The sequence below is a fragment of the Scyliorhinus torazame genome, chromosome 4, assembly GCF_047496885.1.
Source record: "Scyliorhinus torazame isolate Kashiwa2021f chromosome 4, sScyTor2.1, whole genome shotgun sequence".
NCBI classification, from domain to species: domain Eukaryota; kingdom Metazoa; phylum Chordata; class Chondrichthyes; order Carcharhiniformes; family Scyliorhinidae; genus Scyliorhinus; species Scyliorhinus torazame.
The window spans coordinates 320,108,553-320,126,801 of NC_092710.1; the positions used below are offsets into that span (position 1 = coordinate 320,108,553).

Consider the following 18,249-nt stretch of genomic DNA (forward strand, 5'->3'; position numbering starts at 1 on the left):
CCCGTGTGTGCGTGGGTTTCCTCCGGGTGCTCCGGTTTCCTCCCACAGTCCAAAGATGTGCAGGTTAGGTGGATTGGCCATGATAAATTGCCCTTAGTGTTGGGTGGGGTTACTGGGTTATGGGGATAGGGTGGCGGTGTTGACCTTGGGTAGGGTGCTCTTTCCAAGAGCCAGTGCAGACTCGCTGGGCCGAATGGCCTCCTTCTGCACTGTAAATTCTATGAATCTCCCAAAATCTGTCCCAGTCCACCCACGTCGACGCTACCACCAAGAAAGTACAACAACGCCTATACTTCCTCAGGAAATTAAGGAAATTTGGCATGTCCACATTAACCCTTACCAACCTTTACAGATGCACCATAGAAAGCATCCTATCGGGCTGCATCACAGCCTGGCGTGGCAACTGCTCGGCCCAGGACCGCAAGAAACTTCAAAGAGTCGTAAACACCGCCCAGTCCATCACACGAACCTGCCTCCCATCCACTGACTCCATCTATGCCTCCCGCTGCCTGGGGAAGCGGGCAGCATAATCAAAGATCCCTCCCACCCGGCTTACTTACTCTTCCAACTTCTTCCATCGGGCAGGAGATACAGAAGTCTGAGAACACGCACGAACAGACTCAAAAACAGCTTCTTCCCCACAGTCACCAGACTCCTAAATGACCCTCTTATGGACTGACCTCATTAACACTACACCCTGTATGCTTCATCTGATACCAGTGCTTATGTAGTTACATTGTGTATGTTGTGTTGCCCTATTATGTATTTTTGTTTCTTCCTTTTCTTCCCATGTACTTCGTGATCTGTTGAGCTGCTCGCAGAAAAATACTTTTCACTGTACCTCGGTACACGTGACAATAAACAAATCCAATCCAATGTTCTATGTTCTGAACTCCAGTGGATACAAGTCGATATAAGCCTAGCCTTTCCTCACAAGTCAACCCGCCCATTCCAGGTATTAGCCTGATAAACCTTCTCTGAACTGCTTTCAACACATTTATATCCTTCCTTAAATAAGGTAATCAATACAATACACAGTACTCCAGATATGGTCTCACTTTTCCTAATTACTTGCTGTGCCTGCATGCCACCCTTTTGCGATTCATGCATTAAGACACCCAGATCCCTCTGCATCTCAGAGCTCCGCAATCCCTTCCCACTTAGATAACATGCTTCTCATTTATTCTTCCTCCTGAAATGGACAATACTCCATTTGTCAGATCTTGGCCCACTCACTTAACCTATCTATACCTTTTTGTAGCTTTCATAGAATTTACAGTGCAGAAGGAGGCCATTCAGCCCATCATGTCTACAGTGGCCCCTGGAAAGAGAAGCCTGCCCAAGCCCACACCTCCACCCTATCCCTGTAACCCCACATAACCCTTTTGGACATTAAGGGCATTTAGCATGGCCAATCCACCTAACCTGCACATATTTGGACTGTGGGAGGAAACCGGAGCACCCAGAGGAAACCCTCACAGACACGGGGAGAAAGTGCAAGCTCTGCAGACAGTGACCCAAGCGGAAATCGAACCTGGGACCCTGGAGCTGTGAAGCAACCGTGCTAACCTCTATGCTACCGTGCCGACCCTTGTGGTCATAGAGGTCAACAGCACAGAAAAGGCCCTTCAGCCCATCACGTCTGCGTCATTCAAAAAGAACCACCTAACTATTCCGTTTCCCATTTTCTAGCACTCCGCCCATAGCCTTGTATGCCTTGCCATCGCAAGTGCATATCTAAATAGGGGCTGGTTTAGCACAGGGCTAAATCGCTGGCTTTGAAAGCAGACCAAGGCAGGCCAGCAGCACGGTTCAATTCCCGTACCAGCCTCCCCGAACAGGCGCCAGAATGTGGCGACTAGGGGCTTTTCACAGTAACTTAATTGAAGCCTACTCGTGACAATAAGCGATTTTCATTTCAAATACTTTTAAAATGTTATGAGGGTGTCTGCCTCCACAATCCTTTAAGGTAGTGAGTTCCAAACACTCACCACCCTCTGAGTAAAATATTTTTCCTCGCATCCCTTCTGAACCTCCTGCCTCTTACCTTAAATCTCTGCCCCCTGGTCATTGACCCCTCCACCAAGGGGATGCTTCTTCATGTCTGCTCTTATGCTCCTCATAATTTTATACATCTCAATCATGTCCCTCCCCTCTGTCTCTTCTGCTCCAAGGAAAACAATCCCAGTCTTTTCAATCTCTCTTCATAGCTAAAACTCTCCAGCCCAGGCAGCATCCTAGTAAATCTCCTCTGCACCCTTTCAAGCACTATCACATCCCTCCTATAATGTGGATTCCAGAACTGCACACAATACTCTAGCTGTGGCCTAACCAACATTTTATACAGTTTCAGTATAACCTCCTTACTCCCTGTCCTCTTTATAACTTACTTTCCAATCTATCTTTGTGCCATCAGCAAATTTGGCAACCATCCCATCCACCCTTTCATCCAAGTCATTTATATGAATTGTAAACACTTGAGGTACAGCACTGACCCTTTGGCACTCCACTCATTGCATCCTACTGGAGGTGGTCAACCTACAGCTCAAGAATGTTCAGACAAAAAGGGAGTGTGTGACCGCCAGACAGAGCAGGAGCACCAGACAAGGAGTGCAGCAGTATCCTGACTGAATCTTGCGGTCCTGAATACTGGGGAGGGTGCTGGTTTCTAGAGGGAGTACAGGCAAAGCAAAGTCCAAACAACCATCGATGGTTCAGCTATACAGTTGGGCAGGAAGAGAATTTGGAAAGCAATAGAGAACAGGCCTTTCTGTGGCTACTGATGTGATTCCAGGATGGTTTGTTGCCTCCATATTGCTGGGATCAAGGCTGTCACTGAGCAGCTGCAGAGCATTCTGAGGGGAGAGGGTGAACAGCACGAGATCATGGCCCATGTCCATAGGAGCCCAGCTCCTTTCTTTAGATCTTAGGGAGCTGGGAAATAAATTGAGCAGGGTGTCAAGGATAATAATTCTTTGATGACTCCTGATGCTGGTATGTACAGAAATAAGTTAGTGTAAATAAATGCATGACTGGAGAGGCAGGGCAATAGGTTCTGGAGCATTGGGACCAGGTCTGGAGGAGGTGGCACTTGTACAAGCCAGATTGAGAGGCTTGCTACAGTTGCTGGGGAGGATTTAAATGGGCTCAGCTGGGGAAATAGGAAACCCAGTGTGGATTAAGAAGAAAAACAAAACTGGAAATAGGAGACGGACGTTTATTATGTTAGTAGGGAAGGCAGAGGAAACAAAGGCTGGAAAATAGATAATAAAAGCTGTCAGTAATTAATGGCAAGGGGTGTACTGAATAAGGCAGATGAGCTGAGTGCATAGAGAGACACCTGGAAGTGTGAAATCATAGCTATGATTGAAACATGGTTTAAAGAACGGTGGGAATTGCAGCAAAACATTCCTGGTTACAAGGTTTTCAGACAAGCTAATGAAGGAGACTAAAACAAAAGGAGGCACAATATTGCTTAAAGAAACAATTACGGATGTGAAGTGCTGGATGACAGAGACCCTCATCACATTTAGAAAGTACTTGGACAAGCTCTAGAAGTGCTGGGCCAAGAGCTGCAAAGTGGTATTAGGCCAAGTAATTCCTTTTCGTCATACATAAATGGGCTGAAGGGCCTTCTCCCGTGCCATAAATTTCTATGATTCTATGAAACCTTGTGATCAAGTGGAGATGCTGTGGGTAAAGGGAGAAAACAAATTAAATTGAATGTTATCTGTCGAGACCTTGGCATTTGGCTGCGGCATTTTAAATGAAACAATTGTGCTGGCAGGCGATTCAGTGGCAGCTGCCAGACAGTGCGCACCTGCTCACAGACAGAAACAAATAGGATTTGGCAGCTTGTGCTGATCGTCTGTGCAACCTTCATGTTGGTTTTTAAAGAGGATGCCCACTTTACCAAGGGTGAATATTTTTTTAAAATTTGCACTGTGTCCAACCAATCTGTGACACACAATTCCGATTAGATTCTGTCATTCCAAACATCGAGTTCCTTGTGGAGAGCACCTTGATCAATGTAACACAATATTAAATTGTTTTGGCTTAAATTCAAGTTACTTTGTGTATTGTCTGGGGACATTGCTCGAGTTTACTGGTCTTTCGTAAACTAATAATGCTGTTTTCTCTCCATCTCCTCGCTTTTCCCTCCAAAAATAAACGTGGTATTAACCAGTACTGCAATGATTCTTTAACCGCTGGAAAATTACTCGAGCGAGTACAACTATTAAAAAAAGGGCAGTGTGGCTTTTCTTAGCTGTAATAACAAGTTGCATTTATATAACACATTTAACATAGTATGACATATCAAGGTACTTCACAACATCTTTGCAAAATAAAATTTGATATGAAACCAAGCGATATTACCACATCTGATCAAAAGATGCATGCTTACTGAAAGCATGCAGTTAGGAAAGCAAGTGGTATGTTAGAACAAAGATCAATACAGCACAGGAACAGGTCCTACAGCCCTCCAAGCCTGTACCGGTCTCAATACCAACCTTGGCCAAAATCCTCAGCACTTCCTTGTGCCATATCCCTCTATACCCATCCTATCCATGTATTCGTCAAGATGCCTGGATAGGATGGGTATAGAGGGATACAGCCCAAGGATGTTGGCCTTCATCGCAAGTGGACTGGAGTTCAGGAGCAAGGATGACTTACTGCAGCTGCATAGGGTCCTGGTGGGACCACACCTGGATACTGTTTGCAGTTTTTGTCTCCTTAACTAAGAAAGGATATACTTGCCATTGAGGGAGTGCAGTAAAAGTTCACCAGACTGATTCCTGGGATGGCAGGATTGCCATATGAGAACAGATTGGGTCAAGTGGGCCTGTATTCACTGGAATTTAGAAGAATGAGTGATTTCATTGGGCGGAGGAGGGCACAGTGGCGCATTGGTTATCACTGCTGCCTCACGGTGTCCAGGACTCGGGTTCGATTCCGGCCCTGAGTCACTGTCCGTGTGGGAATTTGCACTTTGTCCCCGTGGGTCTCACCGCACAACCCAAAGATATGCAGGATAGGTGGATTGGCCACGTTAAATTACTCCTTAATTGGAAAAAAAATGAATTGGGTAGTCTAAATTAAAAAAAGAAAGTGGATTTCATTGAACTTTTTAAAATTCTGACAGAGCTGGACAGACTGGATGCAGGAATGCTGTTTCCTCTGGTGGAGCGCATTTAGAACAAGAGACCAGTCTCAGGCTATGGGATAGGTCATTTAGGACTGAGATGAGAAGAAACCTCTTCACTCAGCAAGTGGTGAACCTGTGGAGTTCTCTACCACAGAAAGCTGTGGAGGCCAAATAATTAAATATATTAAAGAAGGAATTAGATAGGTTTCTAGACTCTGAAGTCTATGGGGAGAGCACTGGAGTAGGGTTGAGTAGATGATCAGCCATGATCATGTTGAATGGCGGAACAGGCTCGAAGGGTTGAATGGCCTCCTCCTGCTCCTGTTTTCTATGTTCCTAAAACATAGTCAAAGTAGTAGATTTTAAAAAGCATGTTGAAGGAGGAAAGAGAGGCAGAAATATTTGAGAGGGAATTCAGGGCCGAGGCAGCTAAAGGTTTGGTTGTCAAAATGGATGGATGAAAATCAGCAATTCACAAGAGGCCGGAATTGGAGGGTCTTGGTGATGTCATGGGAGAGTGCCTTTAAGAAATGGATGTTTAAGCAATGTACCTTTAAGAAATGCAGTGATGTCAGAGTGTGGATGGAGCTGGGCTTTAGATCAGCCATTTTTGCAGTTTTTTAGTTTGAGTTTTGAGGAAAAGAGCTTGGGAGTGTCTGTGTTTGCAGTGAGCTGGATCTGCTGTGATCTCTGCCATGAAAGACTATCTCTGGATCATTTGGGTGGTTTAAACTCATAAAAGTAATGCCTTTAACCTGATGTGTTTCTGTTTAAAGGTGTTAAGTCTCATGGATGTTGAAAGGAATAACTGAAGGATTATTTAGTATTGTAATATTTTCGGGGTTATCTTTGAACTAAGGGGTGTTAAGAGATCCAATGTTTATTTAAGAGATTACGTTGAGTTCATAGAATAAACATTGTTCTGTGTTTAAAAACCCACGTGTCCAGAATTGTAATATCACACCTGGAGAACAAGCCGTGTGCTCGGAAAAGCAACAATAGCATTAAAGGGGAGGTTGGGTGAACTCCATGATACATTTTGGGGTTCTGAAAACACGTCTCCCATAACAGAGACGGGAGGATATTACAGAGACAGGGAGGGGCAAAGTCATAGAGGGATTTGTGAATAAGGAGAAGAATCTGAAAACTGAGGTGTTGAATGACTGGTCAATTGGGAATGCTTCACATAACAAATTAATAGTTTGTACTGTTCCCTGTCGGGTCAGTCAAGTCAGCCTTAAGAAAGTTAGGGTAGGAATATTAAAACGCCATTGGGACTAACAAGCTCATCTTTTTTACATGATGCCCATCATATTTTTTTTATTCGTTCATGGGACGTGGGCATCACAGGCTGTGCCAGCATTTATTACCCATCCCTAATTGCCCTTTAGGGGCAGTTGAAGAGGCACCCACATTGCTGTGGGACTGGAGTCACATGTAGGCCAGATCAGGTAAGGATGGCAGATTTCCTTCCCTGAAGGACATCAATGAACCAGATGGTTTTTTACCACTGCCTTATTCCTCATCCCTATTTCCCCCAACAGCATAATTAAGTGTCTCTCAAACCCAGATAAATTGTATTTCAATGGTCTTTCCAAATAATTTACTCTTTGGGTAAATAGGAACACTGGACATCTTTCATCTTACTTAGTCTCTTCTCATTTTTAATTGATCATTTAGACCTTTTGCCTCATTAAAAAAAAGATAAACGCACAGGATTATATTTGTATTGCGGTTACAATTACTCCGTGGGGTTATTCTGGAGTGCAGTTGGGGGTGACCATTGAAATACAGTTTATTCTTCCGGATACAGCTATGCAGAGCTAAGTCGCACGTTCGGCAGCTCCCGTTTGGAACGGACTTTTGGGCTCTTTTCCAGGGCCCCCAACGGCATTTTTTCGACATTTCCCGGTGTGGGAAGAAGACTGCAACATCCCCCCGACAGTGTATGGCTTGGACCAGGAGCCGGGCGACTAAAAAAGTGGTGGTGAAGCCAAAGGAAGTGCGAGGGAAGAAGAGCAAGATGGCAGCGGGCAGGGACCAGGCAGCGTGGATGCAGTGGGTGCAGGAGCAGCAGGAGGTTATCCAGCGCTGCTTCAGGGAGCTCAAAGCGGACCTGCTGGAGCCGATGAAGGCTTCTATTGATAAGCTGCTGGAGACCCAGACGGCCCAGGGGGTGGCGATCCGCGAGATCCGACAAAAGATCTCAGATAACAAGGACGAGATCTTGGGCCTAGCGGTAAAGGTAGAGGCGCACGAGGCGCTCTACAAGAAATGGCAGGAACGGTTCGAGGAGATGGAGAGTCGGTCGAGCGGAAGAATCTGCGGATCCTGGGCCTCCCGGAGAGGCTGGAGGGGTCGGACGTCGGGGCCTATGTGGTCACCATGTTAAACTCGCTGATGGGAACGGGGTCCTTCCAGGGGCCCCTAGAACTGGAAGGGGCCCATAGAGTGCTGACGAGGAGGCCCAAGGCTAATGAGCCACCGCGGGCGATGTTGGTGCGGTTTCATCGGTTCGCTGATCGGGAGTGCGTACTCAGGTGGGCCAAGAAAGAGAGGAGCAGCAGGTTGGAGAATGCGGAGGTTCGAGTATATCAGGACTGGAGAGCGGAGGTGCCGTGGGCCTTTGTTCAGGCTGAGAAGCTGGACACAAACGGAGGGTCAGGATGGGGGGTCGGGCGAGGGGATGGCCGGGGATTGCTGTTGTTGTGTTACATTTTGAGGGGGGGTTCTTTGTTCTTGTTCAGTTTTGGTTCGGTGTGGGTGGTTAGGGTGGGTTGGGCACTGTTTTGGTTGGGTCTGACAGGTGGGCTCTTGGAGGGGGGCAAGTAAACGGAGTAGGACGTGGATGGCCGGTAGGGGAGATGGCGCCCCGCAGGGGAGGGTGAGGCCCGAGTCGGGGGGGGGTGAGGGGACTGGGACTGTAAAAGAAGCTGTGACAGAGTAGGCGGGGCCGGGCAGGTGGAAAGCGCGGGCTTTTTCCTGCGCTGAAGGCTGGAGGGGGTGGGGAAGCGCGGGTTTTTTTCCGCGCTTGGGATGGAAGGGGTTGGCGGAGAGTCTGCTGGTGGGTAATGGAGGGGGAGGGGAAGTCCCACAATGGGAGGAGTCGAAGGAGAGGCGGGAGCGGCCAGGGTCAGCAGGAGTCAGCTGACTTGTGGGAGTGCAATGGGGGAGCAATGCAGCTAGGAGGGGTCCTAGTTGGGGACTGGGGGGTGGAAGGGGGTACCGGGTTGCTGCTGGTATGGTCAAGGGGGAGCTGGTGCGAGTAGAGGGTGTTGGGACGGGGGTCTGCCGCCGTGGGAAACGGGCCGGGCGTGGGGCTAGAGCTGGGGTAGGAGAGGGACCCGTGCCCGTTGTGGCGCTTGGAGGTGGGGCTGTTGGCAGACGAGGTGAGCGAGCGGGTCCGAAGAAGCATAGAGAGATACCTGGAGGCCAACGATAACGGGGAGGTCAGGGTGGGGATGGTCTGGCAGGCGCTGAAGGCGGTGGTTAGGGGAGCTGATCTCCAATAGGGCCCACAAGGAGAGGAGAGAGCAGAGGGAGAGGGAGAGGCTGGTGGGGGAGACGGTGAGGGTAGACAGGAGGTATGCGGAGGAGGGACTGTTGAGGGAGAGGCGTAGCCTCCGGGCCGAATTCGACCTGTTGACCACCAGGAAGGCGGAGTCGCAGTGGAGGAAGGCCCAGGGGGCGATTTATGAATATGGGGACAAGGCAAGTCGGATGCTGGTGCATCAGCTTCGGAAGCGGGACGCAGCTAGGGAGATTGGGGGAGTTAAGCGGGGGGGGGGGGGGGGCTGGTGCGGAGTGGGGTTGGCATTAATGGGGTCTACAGGACTGGTGACGGGATTGGGGCCCCGATTGGGTTGGAGGAGCTGGCCAAAGGAATAGGGAGCATGCAGGCGGGGAAGGCACCGCAGCCGGACGGTTTCCCGGTTGAATTTTACAAAAAATATGTGGACCTGTTGGGCCCGTTGCTGGTTAGGACCTTCAATGAGGCAAGGGAGGGGGGGCTTTGTCCCCGACGTTGTCCCGGGCACTGATCTCCTTGACCCTGAAGCGGGACAATGATCGCCTGCAGTGTGGGTCTTACAGGTTTCATTGTTAAATGTAGATGCCAAGGGGCTGGCTTAGCACAGGGCTAGGGGCTGGTTTAGCACAGGGCTAAATCTCTGGCTTTGAAAGCAGACCAAGGCAGGCCAGCAGCATGGTTCAATTTCCGTACCAGCCTCCCCAAACAGGCGTCGGAATATGGCGACTAGGGGCTTTTCACAGTAACTTCATTGAAGCCTACTTGTGACAATAAGCGATTTTCATTTCATTTCAAGGTGCTGGCGAAGGTCTTAGCCATGAGAATTGAGGATTGTGTGCTGCAGGTCATCCAGGAAGACCAGACGGGGTTCGTGAAGGGGAGGCAGTTGAACGCGAATGTGCGGAGGCTCCTGAACGTTATTATGATGCCGGCGAGGGAGGGGGAGGCAGAGATAGTGGCGGCGATGGACGCTCAGAAGGCCTTTGATAGGGTAGAGTGGGGGTACTTGTGTAAGGTGCTGAAGAGGTTCGGGTTTGGGGAGGGGTTCATCAAGTGGGTTAGGCTGTTGTACGAGGGCCCGATGGAGAGTGTGGCCACGAACAAGAGGAGGTCTGAGTACTTTCGGTTGCATCGTGGGATGAGGCAGGGGTGTCGCTTGTCCCCCCTGCTCTTCGCGCTGGCGATTGAACCCCTGGCTATGGCACTGAGGGAGTTGAGAAACTGGAGGGGGTTGGTGCGGGGTGGGGAGGAGCATAGGGTGTCGCTCTATGCGGACGACTTGCTGCTATATGTGGAGGACCCGGTGGGGGGAATGCCGAAGGTAATGAGGATCCTCAGGGAGTTCGGGGATTTTGCAGGGTACAAGCTCAACATGGGGAAGAGCGAGTTGTTTGTGCTTCACCCAGGGGACCAGGAAAGAGGGATTGGCGAGCTCCCACTAAAAAGGGCGGAGAGGAGCTTCAGGTATGTGGGGGTCCAGGTGGCCATAAGCTGGGGGGCCCTGCATAGACTTAATTTCACGAGGCTGGTGGAGCAAATGGGGGAGTTTAAGAGGTGGGACGCGTTGCCGCTGTCCCTGGCGGGTAGGGTGCAGTCAGTCAAGATGACGGTGCTCCCAATGTTTTTGTTCCTGTTCCAGTGCCTCCCCATTCTTATCCCAAAGGCCTTCTTTAGGCGGGTCAACAGGAGCATAACGGGGTTTGTGTGGGCGTGAGGGACTCCGAGGGTTAGAAGGGTGTTCCAGGAGCGGAGTAGGGATGGGGGTGGCTGACGCTGCCCAACCTCTGTGGGTACTACTGGGCCACCGCGGTGATGGTGCGCAAGTGGGTGATGGAGGGGGAGGGGGCGGCATGGAAGAGGCTGGAGATGGCGTCTTGTGAGGGTACGAGTCTGGAGGCGCTGGCAACGGTGCCGCTGCCGCTCCCTCCAATGAGGTATACCACGAGCCCGGTGGTGGTGGCTGCCCTCAAAATCTGGGGGCAATGGAGGCGGCACAGGGGGGAAGTGGCGGCCTCGGTGTGGACCCCGATACGTGGGAACCACCGGTTTGTCCCAGGGAGAATAGATGGAGGGTTTTCGGGGTGGCACAGGGCAGTGTTGGGGGACCTGTTTGTGGATGGGAAGTTCGCTAGCCTGGGTGAGCTGGAGGAGAAGTACAGGCTCCCCCCGGGAAACGCCTGTAGGTATCTACTGGTAAGGGTGTTTGCCGGATGGCATGTGGTGGAATTCCCGCTGCTGCCGCCACGCACAGTACAGGACAGGGTGCTCTCGAGGGTGTGGGTTGGAGAGGGGAAGATCTCGGCAACATACCAGGAGGCGGAAGAGGCCTCGGTGGAGGTGCTGAAAGGTAAGTGGGAGGAGGAGTTGGGGGAGGAGATCGAGGAGGGGTCATGGGCAGATGCCCTAGGGAGGGTGAACTCGTCCTCTTTGTGGGCGAGACTCAGCCTCATGCAGTTTAAGGTGCCGCACATGACCGGGACAAGGATGAGCCGGTTCTTTGGGGGTGAGGACAGGTGGGTTAGGTGCTCAGGGAGCCCAGCAAACCACACCCATATGTTCTGGGCATGCCCAGCGCTAGAGGAATTTTGGAAGGACGTAGAGAGGACGGTGTCGAGGGTGGTAGGATCCAGGGTCAAATCGGGCTGGGGGCTCGCAATATTTGGGGGGTTGCAGAGGAGCCGGGAGTGCAGGAGGCGAAAGAGGCCGGTATTCTGGCCTTTGCGTCCCTGGTAGCCCGGCGAAGGATTCTTCTTCAGTGGAAGGATCCGAGGCCCCCAAACGTGGAATCCTGGATTAACGATATGGCGGGGTTTATTAAATTGGAGAGGGTGAAATTTGCTTTAAGGGGATCGGTGCAAGGGTTTTTCAGGCGGTGGCAACCGTTCTTGGACTTCCTGGCAGAACGGTAGACATTGGTCAGCAGCAGCAGCCTGGTTGGGGGGGGGGGGGGTGGGTTCTATGTTATTTTTGTTTGTATATACTGGGGATCTGAGGGGGTGTATATATTTGCTATGTTTGCTATGTGTTTCGGCGGGTGTTGATATATTATTTATGTATAGGGGGAGGGGGGCACTGGGTTGTTTTGTTTTGTATTTAATTCTATTGGGTTCCTTTTACAATTTGTTGTTGATATTTTGTGAAAACTTTTAATAAAAATTATTTTTTTTAAAAGAAATGCAGTATATCTGGGTTTGAGAGACATTTAGTTATGCTGTTGGGGAGAATAGATTGGGGCAAGGAAATGATGGTCATCATGGAAAATAATGTGACCAGAACGCGCAGGACTCTGTCCTGGTTTTGCTGAGGTGAAGCTATTCTTGGGTGTACATAGAACATAACAGCGCAGTACAGGCCCTTCGGCCCTCGATGTTACGCCGACCTGTGAAACCACTCTAAAGCCCATCAACACTATTCCCTTATCGTCCATATGTCTATCCAATGACCATTTGAATGCCCTTAGTGTTGGTGAGTCCACTACTGTTGCAGGCAGGGCATTCCACGCCCTTACTACTCTCTGAGTAAAGAACCTACCTCTGACATCTGTCTTATATCTATCTCCCCTCAATTTAAAGCTATGTCCCCTCGTGCTAGACATCACCATCCGAGGAAAAAGGCTCTCACTGTCCACCCTATCCAATCCACTGATCATCTTGTATGCCTCAATTAAGTCACCTCTTAACCTTCTTCTCTCTAACGAAAACAGCCTCAAGTCCCTCAGCCTTTCCTCATAAGATCTTCCCTCCATACCAGGCAACATTCTAGTAAATCTCGTTTGCACCCTTTCCAATGCTTCCACATCCTTCCTATAATGCGGCGACCAGAATTGCTCGCAATACTCCAAATGCGGCCGCACCAGAGTTTTGTACAGCTGCAACATGGCCTCATGGATTCGAAACTCAATCCCTCGACCAATAAAAGCTAACACACCGTACGCCTTCTTAACAACCCTCTCAACCTGGATGGCAACTTTCAGGGATCTATGTACATGGACACCGAGATCTCTCTGCTCATCCACACTGCCAAGAATCTTACCATTAGCCTAGTACTCTGTCTTCCTGTTATTCCTTCCAAAATGAATCACCTCACACTTTTCTGCATTAAACTCCATTTGCCACCTCTCAGCCCAGCGCTGAAGCTTATCTATGTCCCTCTGTAACTTGTAACATCCTTCCGCACTGTCCACAACTCCACCGACTTTAGTGTCATCTGGAAATTTACTCACCCATCCTTCTACGCCCTCCTCCAGGTCATTTATAAAAATGACAAACAGCAACGGCCCCAAAACAGATCCTTGTGGTACACCACTAGTAATTGGACTCCAGTCTGAACATTTCCCATCAACCGCCACCATTTGTCTTCTTCCAGCTAGCCAATTTCTGATCCAAACTGCTAAATCACCCTGAATCCCATGCCTCCGTATTTTCTGCAGTATCCTATCGTGGGGAACCTTATCAAACACTTTACAGAAATCCATATACACCACATCAACTGCTTTACCCTCATCCACCTGTTTGGTCATCTTCTCAAAGAACTCAATAAGGTTTGTGAGGCACGACCTACCCTTCACAAAACCGTGTTGACTATCTCTAATCAAATTATTCCTTTCCAGATGATTATACATCCTATCTCTTATAAAACTTTCCAGGATTTTGCCCACAACAGAAGTAAGGCTCACTGGTCTATAGTTACCGGGGTTGTCTCTATTCCCCTTCTTGAACAAGGGGACAACATTTGCTATCCTCTAGTCTTCTGGCACTATTCGTGTAGACAAAGATGACTTAAAGATCAAAGCCAAAGGCTCAGCAATCTCCTCCCTAGCTTCCCAGAGAATCCTAGGATAAATCCCATCCGGCCCAGGGGACTTATCTATTTTCACACTTTCCAGAATTGCTAACACCTCCTCCTTATGAACCGCAAGCCCTTCTAATCTATTGCCTGAATCTCAGTATTCTCCTCGACAACATTGTCTTTTTCCTGTGTGAATACTGACAAAAAATATTCTTTTAGCACCTCTCCTATCTCCTCGGACACCAAGCACAACTTCCCACTACTGTTCTTGACTGGCCCTACTCTTACCCTAGTCATTTGTTTATTCCTGACATATCGATAGAAAGCTTTAGGGTTATCCTTGATCCTACCTGCCAAAGACTTCTCATGTCCCCTCCTGGCTCTTCTTAGCTCTCTCTTTAGGTCCTTCCTAGCTAACTTGTAATTCGAGCACCCTAACTGAACCTTCATGTCTCATCTTTACATAAGCCTCCTTCTTCTTCTTGACAAGTGTTTCGACTGCCTTAGTAAACCACGGTTCCCTTGCTCAACCACGTCCTCCCTGCCTGACAGGTACATACTTATCAAGAACACACAGTAGCTCTTCCTTGAACAAGCTCCACATTTCCATTGTGCCCATTCCCTGCAGTTTTCCTCTCCATCTGATGCATCCTAAGTCTTGCCTCATCGCATCATAATTGCCTTTCCCCCAGATATAACTCTTGCCGTGCTGTATATACCTATCCCTTTCTATCACTAAAGTAAACGTAATCGAATTGTGGTCACTATCACCAAAGTGCTCACCTACCTCCAAATCTAACACCTGTCCTGGTTCATTACCCAGTACCAAATCCAATATGGCCTCGCCTCTCGTTGGCCTATCTACATACTGTGTCAGGAAATCCTCCTGCACACATTGGACAAAAATGGACCCATCTAAAGTACTCAAACTATAGCATTTCCAGTCAATATTTGGAAAGTCAAAGTCCCCCATAACAACTACCCTGTTGCTTTCGCTCCTATCCAGAATCACCTTTGCAATCCTTTCTACATCTCTGGAACTTTTCGGAGCCCTATAGAAAACCCCTAACAGGGTGACCTCTCCTTTCCTGTTTCTAACCTCAACCCATACTACCTCAGTCGACGAGTCGTCATCAAACGTCCTTTCTGCCACCGTAATACTGTCCTTGACTAACAATGCCAACCCTCCCCCTCTTTTACCACCTTCCCTGAGCTTACTGAAATATCTAAACCCCGGCACCTGCAACAACCATTCCTGTCCCTGCTCTATCCATGTCTCCGAAATGGCCACAACATCGAAGTCCCAGGTACCAACCCATGCCGCAAGTTCACCCACCTTATTCCGGATGCTCCTGGCATTGAAGACACACTTTAAACCACCTTCCTGCCTGCCGGTACACTCATGACCTCATTACTCTCAACCTCCTGTATACTGGAGCTACAATTCAGGTTCCCAAGCCCCTGCTGAACTAGTTTAAACCCTCTCGAAGAGCATTAGCAAATTTCCCCCTTCCAGGATATTGGTACCCCTCTGGTCCAGGTGTAGACCATCCCGTTTGTAGAGGTTCCACCGACCCTAGAATGAGCCCCAATTATCCAGAAATCTGAAACCCTCCCTCCTGCACCATCCCTGTAGCCACGTATTCAACTCCTCTCTCTCCCTATTCCTCGTCTCGCTAGCACGTGGCACGGGTAACAACCCAGAGATAATAACTCTATTTGTCCTAGATCTAAGTTTCCACCCCAGCTCCCTGAATTCCTGCCTTACATCCCTATCCCTTTTCCTCCCTATGTCATTGGTACCCATGTGGACCACGACTTGGGGCTGCTCCCCTTCCCCTTAAGGATCCCGAAAACACAATCCGAGACATCACGCACCCTGGCACCTGGGAGGCAACACACCAACCGCAAGTCTCTCTCGTTCCCACAGTATCTCCTATCTATCCCCCTAACTATGGAGTCTCCAATGACTAATGCTCTACTCCTCTCCCCCTTTCCTTCTGAGCAACAGGGACAGACTCTGTGCCAGAGACCTGTACCCCATGGCTTACCCCTGGTAAGTCCCCCCCCCCCAACAGTATCCAAAGCGGTATACTTGTTACTAAGGGGAACGACCACAGGGGATCTCTGTACTGATTGCTTCCTCCCAGCCTCTCTCACCGTCACCCATCTATCTTTATTCTTCGGAGTAACTACATCCCTGAAGCTTCTATCTATGACCACCTCTGCCTCCCGAATGATCCGAAGTTCATCCAGCTCCAGTTCCCTAAAGCGATTTCTGAGGAGCTGGAGATGGGTGCACTGTATGCACAAACCCATTAGCATCAGCATGAATGTAGGACCTCCTGCGAATCAGTGCAATTGATTAGTAACTGGAACAGGGGTTCTGCAGGATCTTAAGAGGAGTGGGATTGTAGGAAATGAACCTTTCTTTAACTGGCTGAGTTAATATTTGGCCTTACTGTCCGATTCATTTCAACTGGCTGCATCGATCTGTGCTCTTGGCACAAAAGGCCTACGACCATTGAACACAGAACATATTGTGCAGAAGGAGACCATTCGGTCTGCACCAACCCACTTAAGCCCTCACTTCCACCTTATTCCCGTAATCCAATAACCCCTCCTAACTTTTTTGGACATTAAGGGCAATTTAGTATGGCTAATCCACCTAACCTGCCCGTCTTTGGACTGTGGGAGGAAACCGGAGCACCGGTAGGAAACACACGCAGACACGGGAAGAATGTGCAGACTCCGCACATTGACCCAGCGGGGAATCGAATTTGGCACCCTGGCGCTGTGAAGCCACAGTGTTAGACACTGTGCTATCGTGCTGCCCTGATTGTGATTGAAGTCGATTGAATTTGCACAGGCATGTCCTTGCAGCAGCAGAAGCAGACCTGGGGCCGGCTTAAATTGACTGCTGGTCAGCTTAGGTGATTAATACTGGTTGTATGTGACCATGGGTTCCAGTGTGCTCGAGTATCAGCACAATGTGATCAGCAACCACAAAATAACTCAATATAACTAGGGGTGGGTGTGGCCAGGTTTGCGGGCAAGGACTGATTCAGTCAAACAGATTTTTGAACCGGTTTATTCACCAATATTCACTTTAAGATAATTATGGACATGACTCACTTCCCATAATCTTTAGCATTACTTCATTCGATTCTGCCTAGATTCCACTGATATCTGGGTGTAAATCACTTGAAAACTCCACATTGTCGTGTTGAATCAGGTCACCACACTCATCAGATATGCAGATGGGGCTCATTGGTCTCGTATCTGGATCCTTTCAGATTCCATGGAAATGGTTCCCCACTGTCCAGAGAGTCGTCATCAGTGTGTGCACATAAAACTTGGATACAGTAGCTTGCCTGAAGCTTTGCTCTTGGACCTTAAGCATGTCTAGAATTTACAGGGTGTTACAGTAACATACATGTACACCAATGCATTTTGTTGAAGGCAGCTCTTTTCAATACTCTTATCATCCCAAAATGCTCTCAGCACTTCAGCCACCCATGACGGAAGTGTAACCAAGAGCATTTTACCTATGCACCCTAATATTCCTCACTTTTTCCAGACATAATAAAACCCCATCTAACAAGTAGATTCTATCCTCCTAATCTTGGTTCTGCTCTGAATTGCGCACAGGTAAAGTATTGATGGTTGTGTACATGTTACTGCTAGAACTGTGTGATTTTTAAAAAATGTACAAGAGTTTTGAACTTAGAATAAAAATGACACATATGCACCATTACTGACTGAAATCCAACACCCAAGGCGCATTTTATCTCTGGAGTTGACGTCATTCTCACCTGCAACACAAGGAGTCTTGTGCTCCCTCCAAATTTAATAACGTGGCCAACTTTAAGCCGCTGGTAGGATTTTGGCTGGACTTTCTGTTTGTTCACCATGGTCCCGTGAGTGCTGTCCAAGTCGTAAATATAAAACCCAGTGCCGCTCTCCCCATCAGCAACTCGCCTGTGTTGCACTATGGCATGGTACCGGGAGATGGATGGGTGCTCGAGAGGGACGTCACAGTTTGGTAGCCTCCCGATGACAAAAAAGCTCTTGGAATTCAGACCAATGTCCGAGACTATGCTGCCGTTCTTGAGGATCTCAAAGCTGTAAGGGGATTCTGCTAAGCCCCCCCACGGTGGTTCCACATATGGGAGTGGAGAGCAGGGCTTGTATTTATCTGAAGGCAACCTGATGGCAGAAAACCTGGGCTTCCTCGGCAGCAATATGACACTGGGACGAGGCTTCTCAATGTGCCGCTGATCTGCTGCTGGCTTATCTTCAGGTTGAGGTTGCATTTCTTGGTCCTGACCTGCCGAGCTGTCCAGAGCTGCTTCATCTTTCAGCCCGGACTCTTCGGTAATTTCAACACTTTCAGTCGATTCAGTGCCAGCAGCCGGAGTGTTTGAATGGTGAGTTTTCTCCCTCTTCTGCGATGAGGCCAAAGGGAGTAAGGGCTTCTTAAAACCATCACCGATGAATGCATCTGTCACAAAAAGAACTGCGTTACAATGCATCACATGGTTGCATGACCTGTGCACCTGTTGTGGGAAGGATAAAGAGTTGAAGCAGAGAAAGATACAGGATTATGGTTAGAGAGTAGGGCAGTGGCATTAGTTTGGAGTTGTTCAAGCAAAGAGCTAGCACAGCTACTGTGGGCAGAATAGCCTCTTTGTATGATGCATATTTCTATAGTTCTACGTATATATGAGCCATTACGGGTAAAACAGAAATATTCGAACAAAGCTGAAGATGCACTCGCAATGCA

The 18,249-nt window shown here is 48.8% G+C and overlaps 1 protein-coding gene across 2 annotated transcripts in view; it reads right to left on the minus strand.

Annotated features, from left to right (window-relative positions):
* Nucleotides 1–18,249, minus strand: part of slc4a1ap (solute carrier family 4 member 1 adaptor protein) — a 183,646-nt gene that overhangs the window by 148,715 nt on the left and 16,682 nt on the right. For both annotated transcript variants that reach the window (XM_072500163.1, XM_072500164.1), the window contains one exon: nt 17,279–17,967. In XM_072500163.1, coding sequence (XP_072356264.1) covers nt 17,279–17,967 — 689 coding nt within the window. The remainder of the gene's footprint in view (nt 1–17,278; nt 17,968–18,249) is intronic.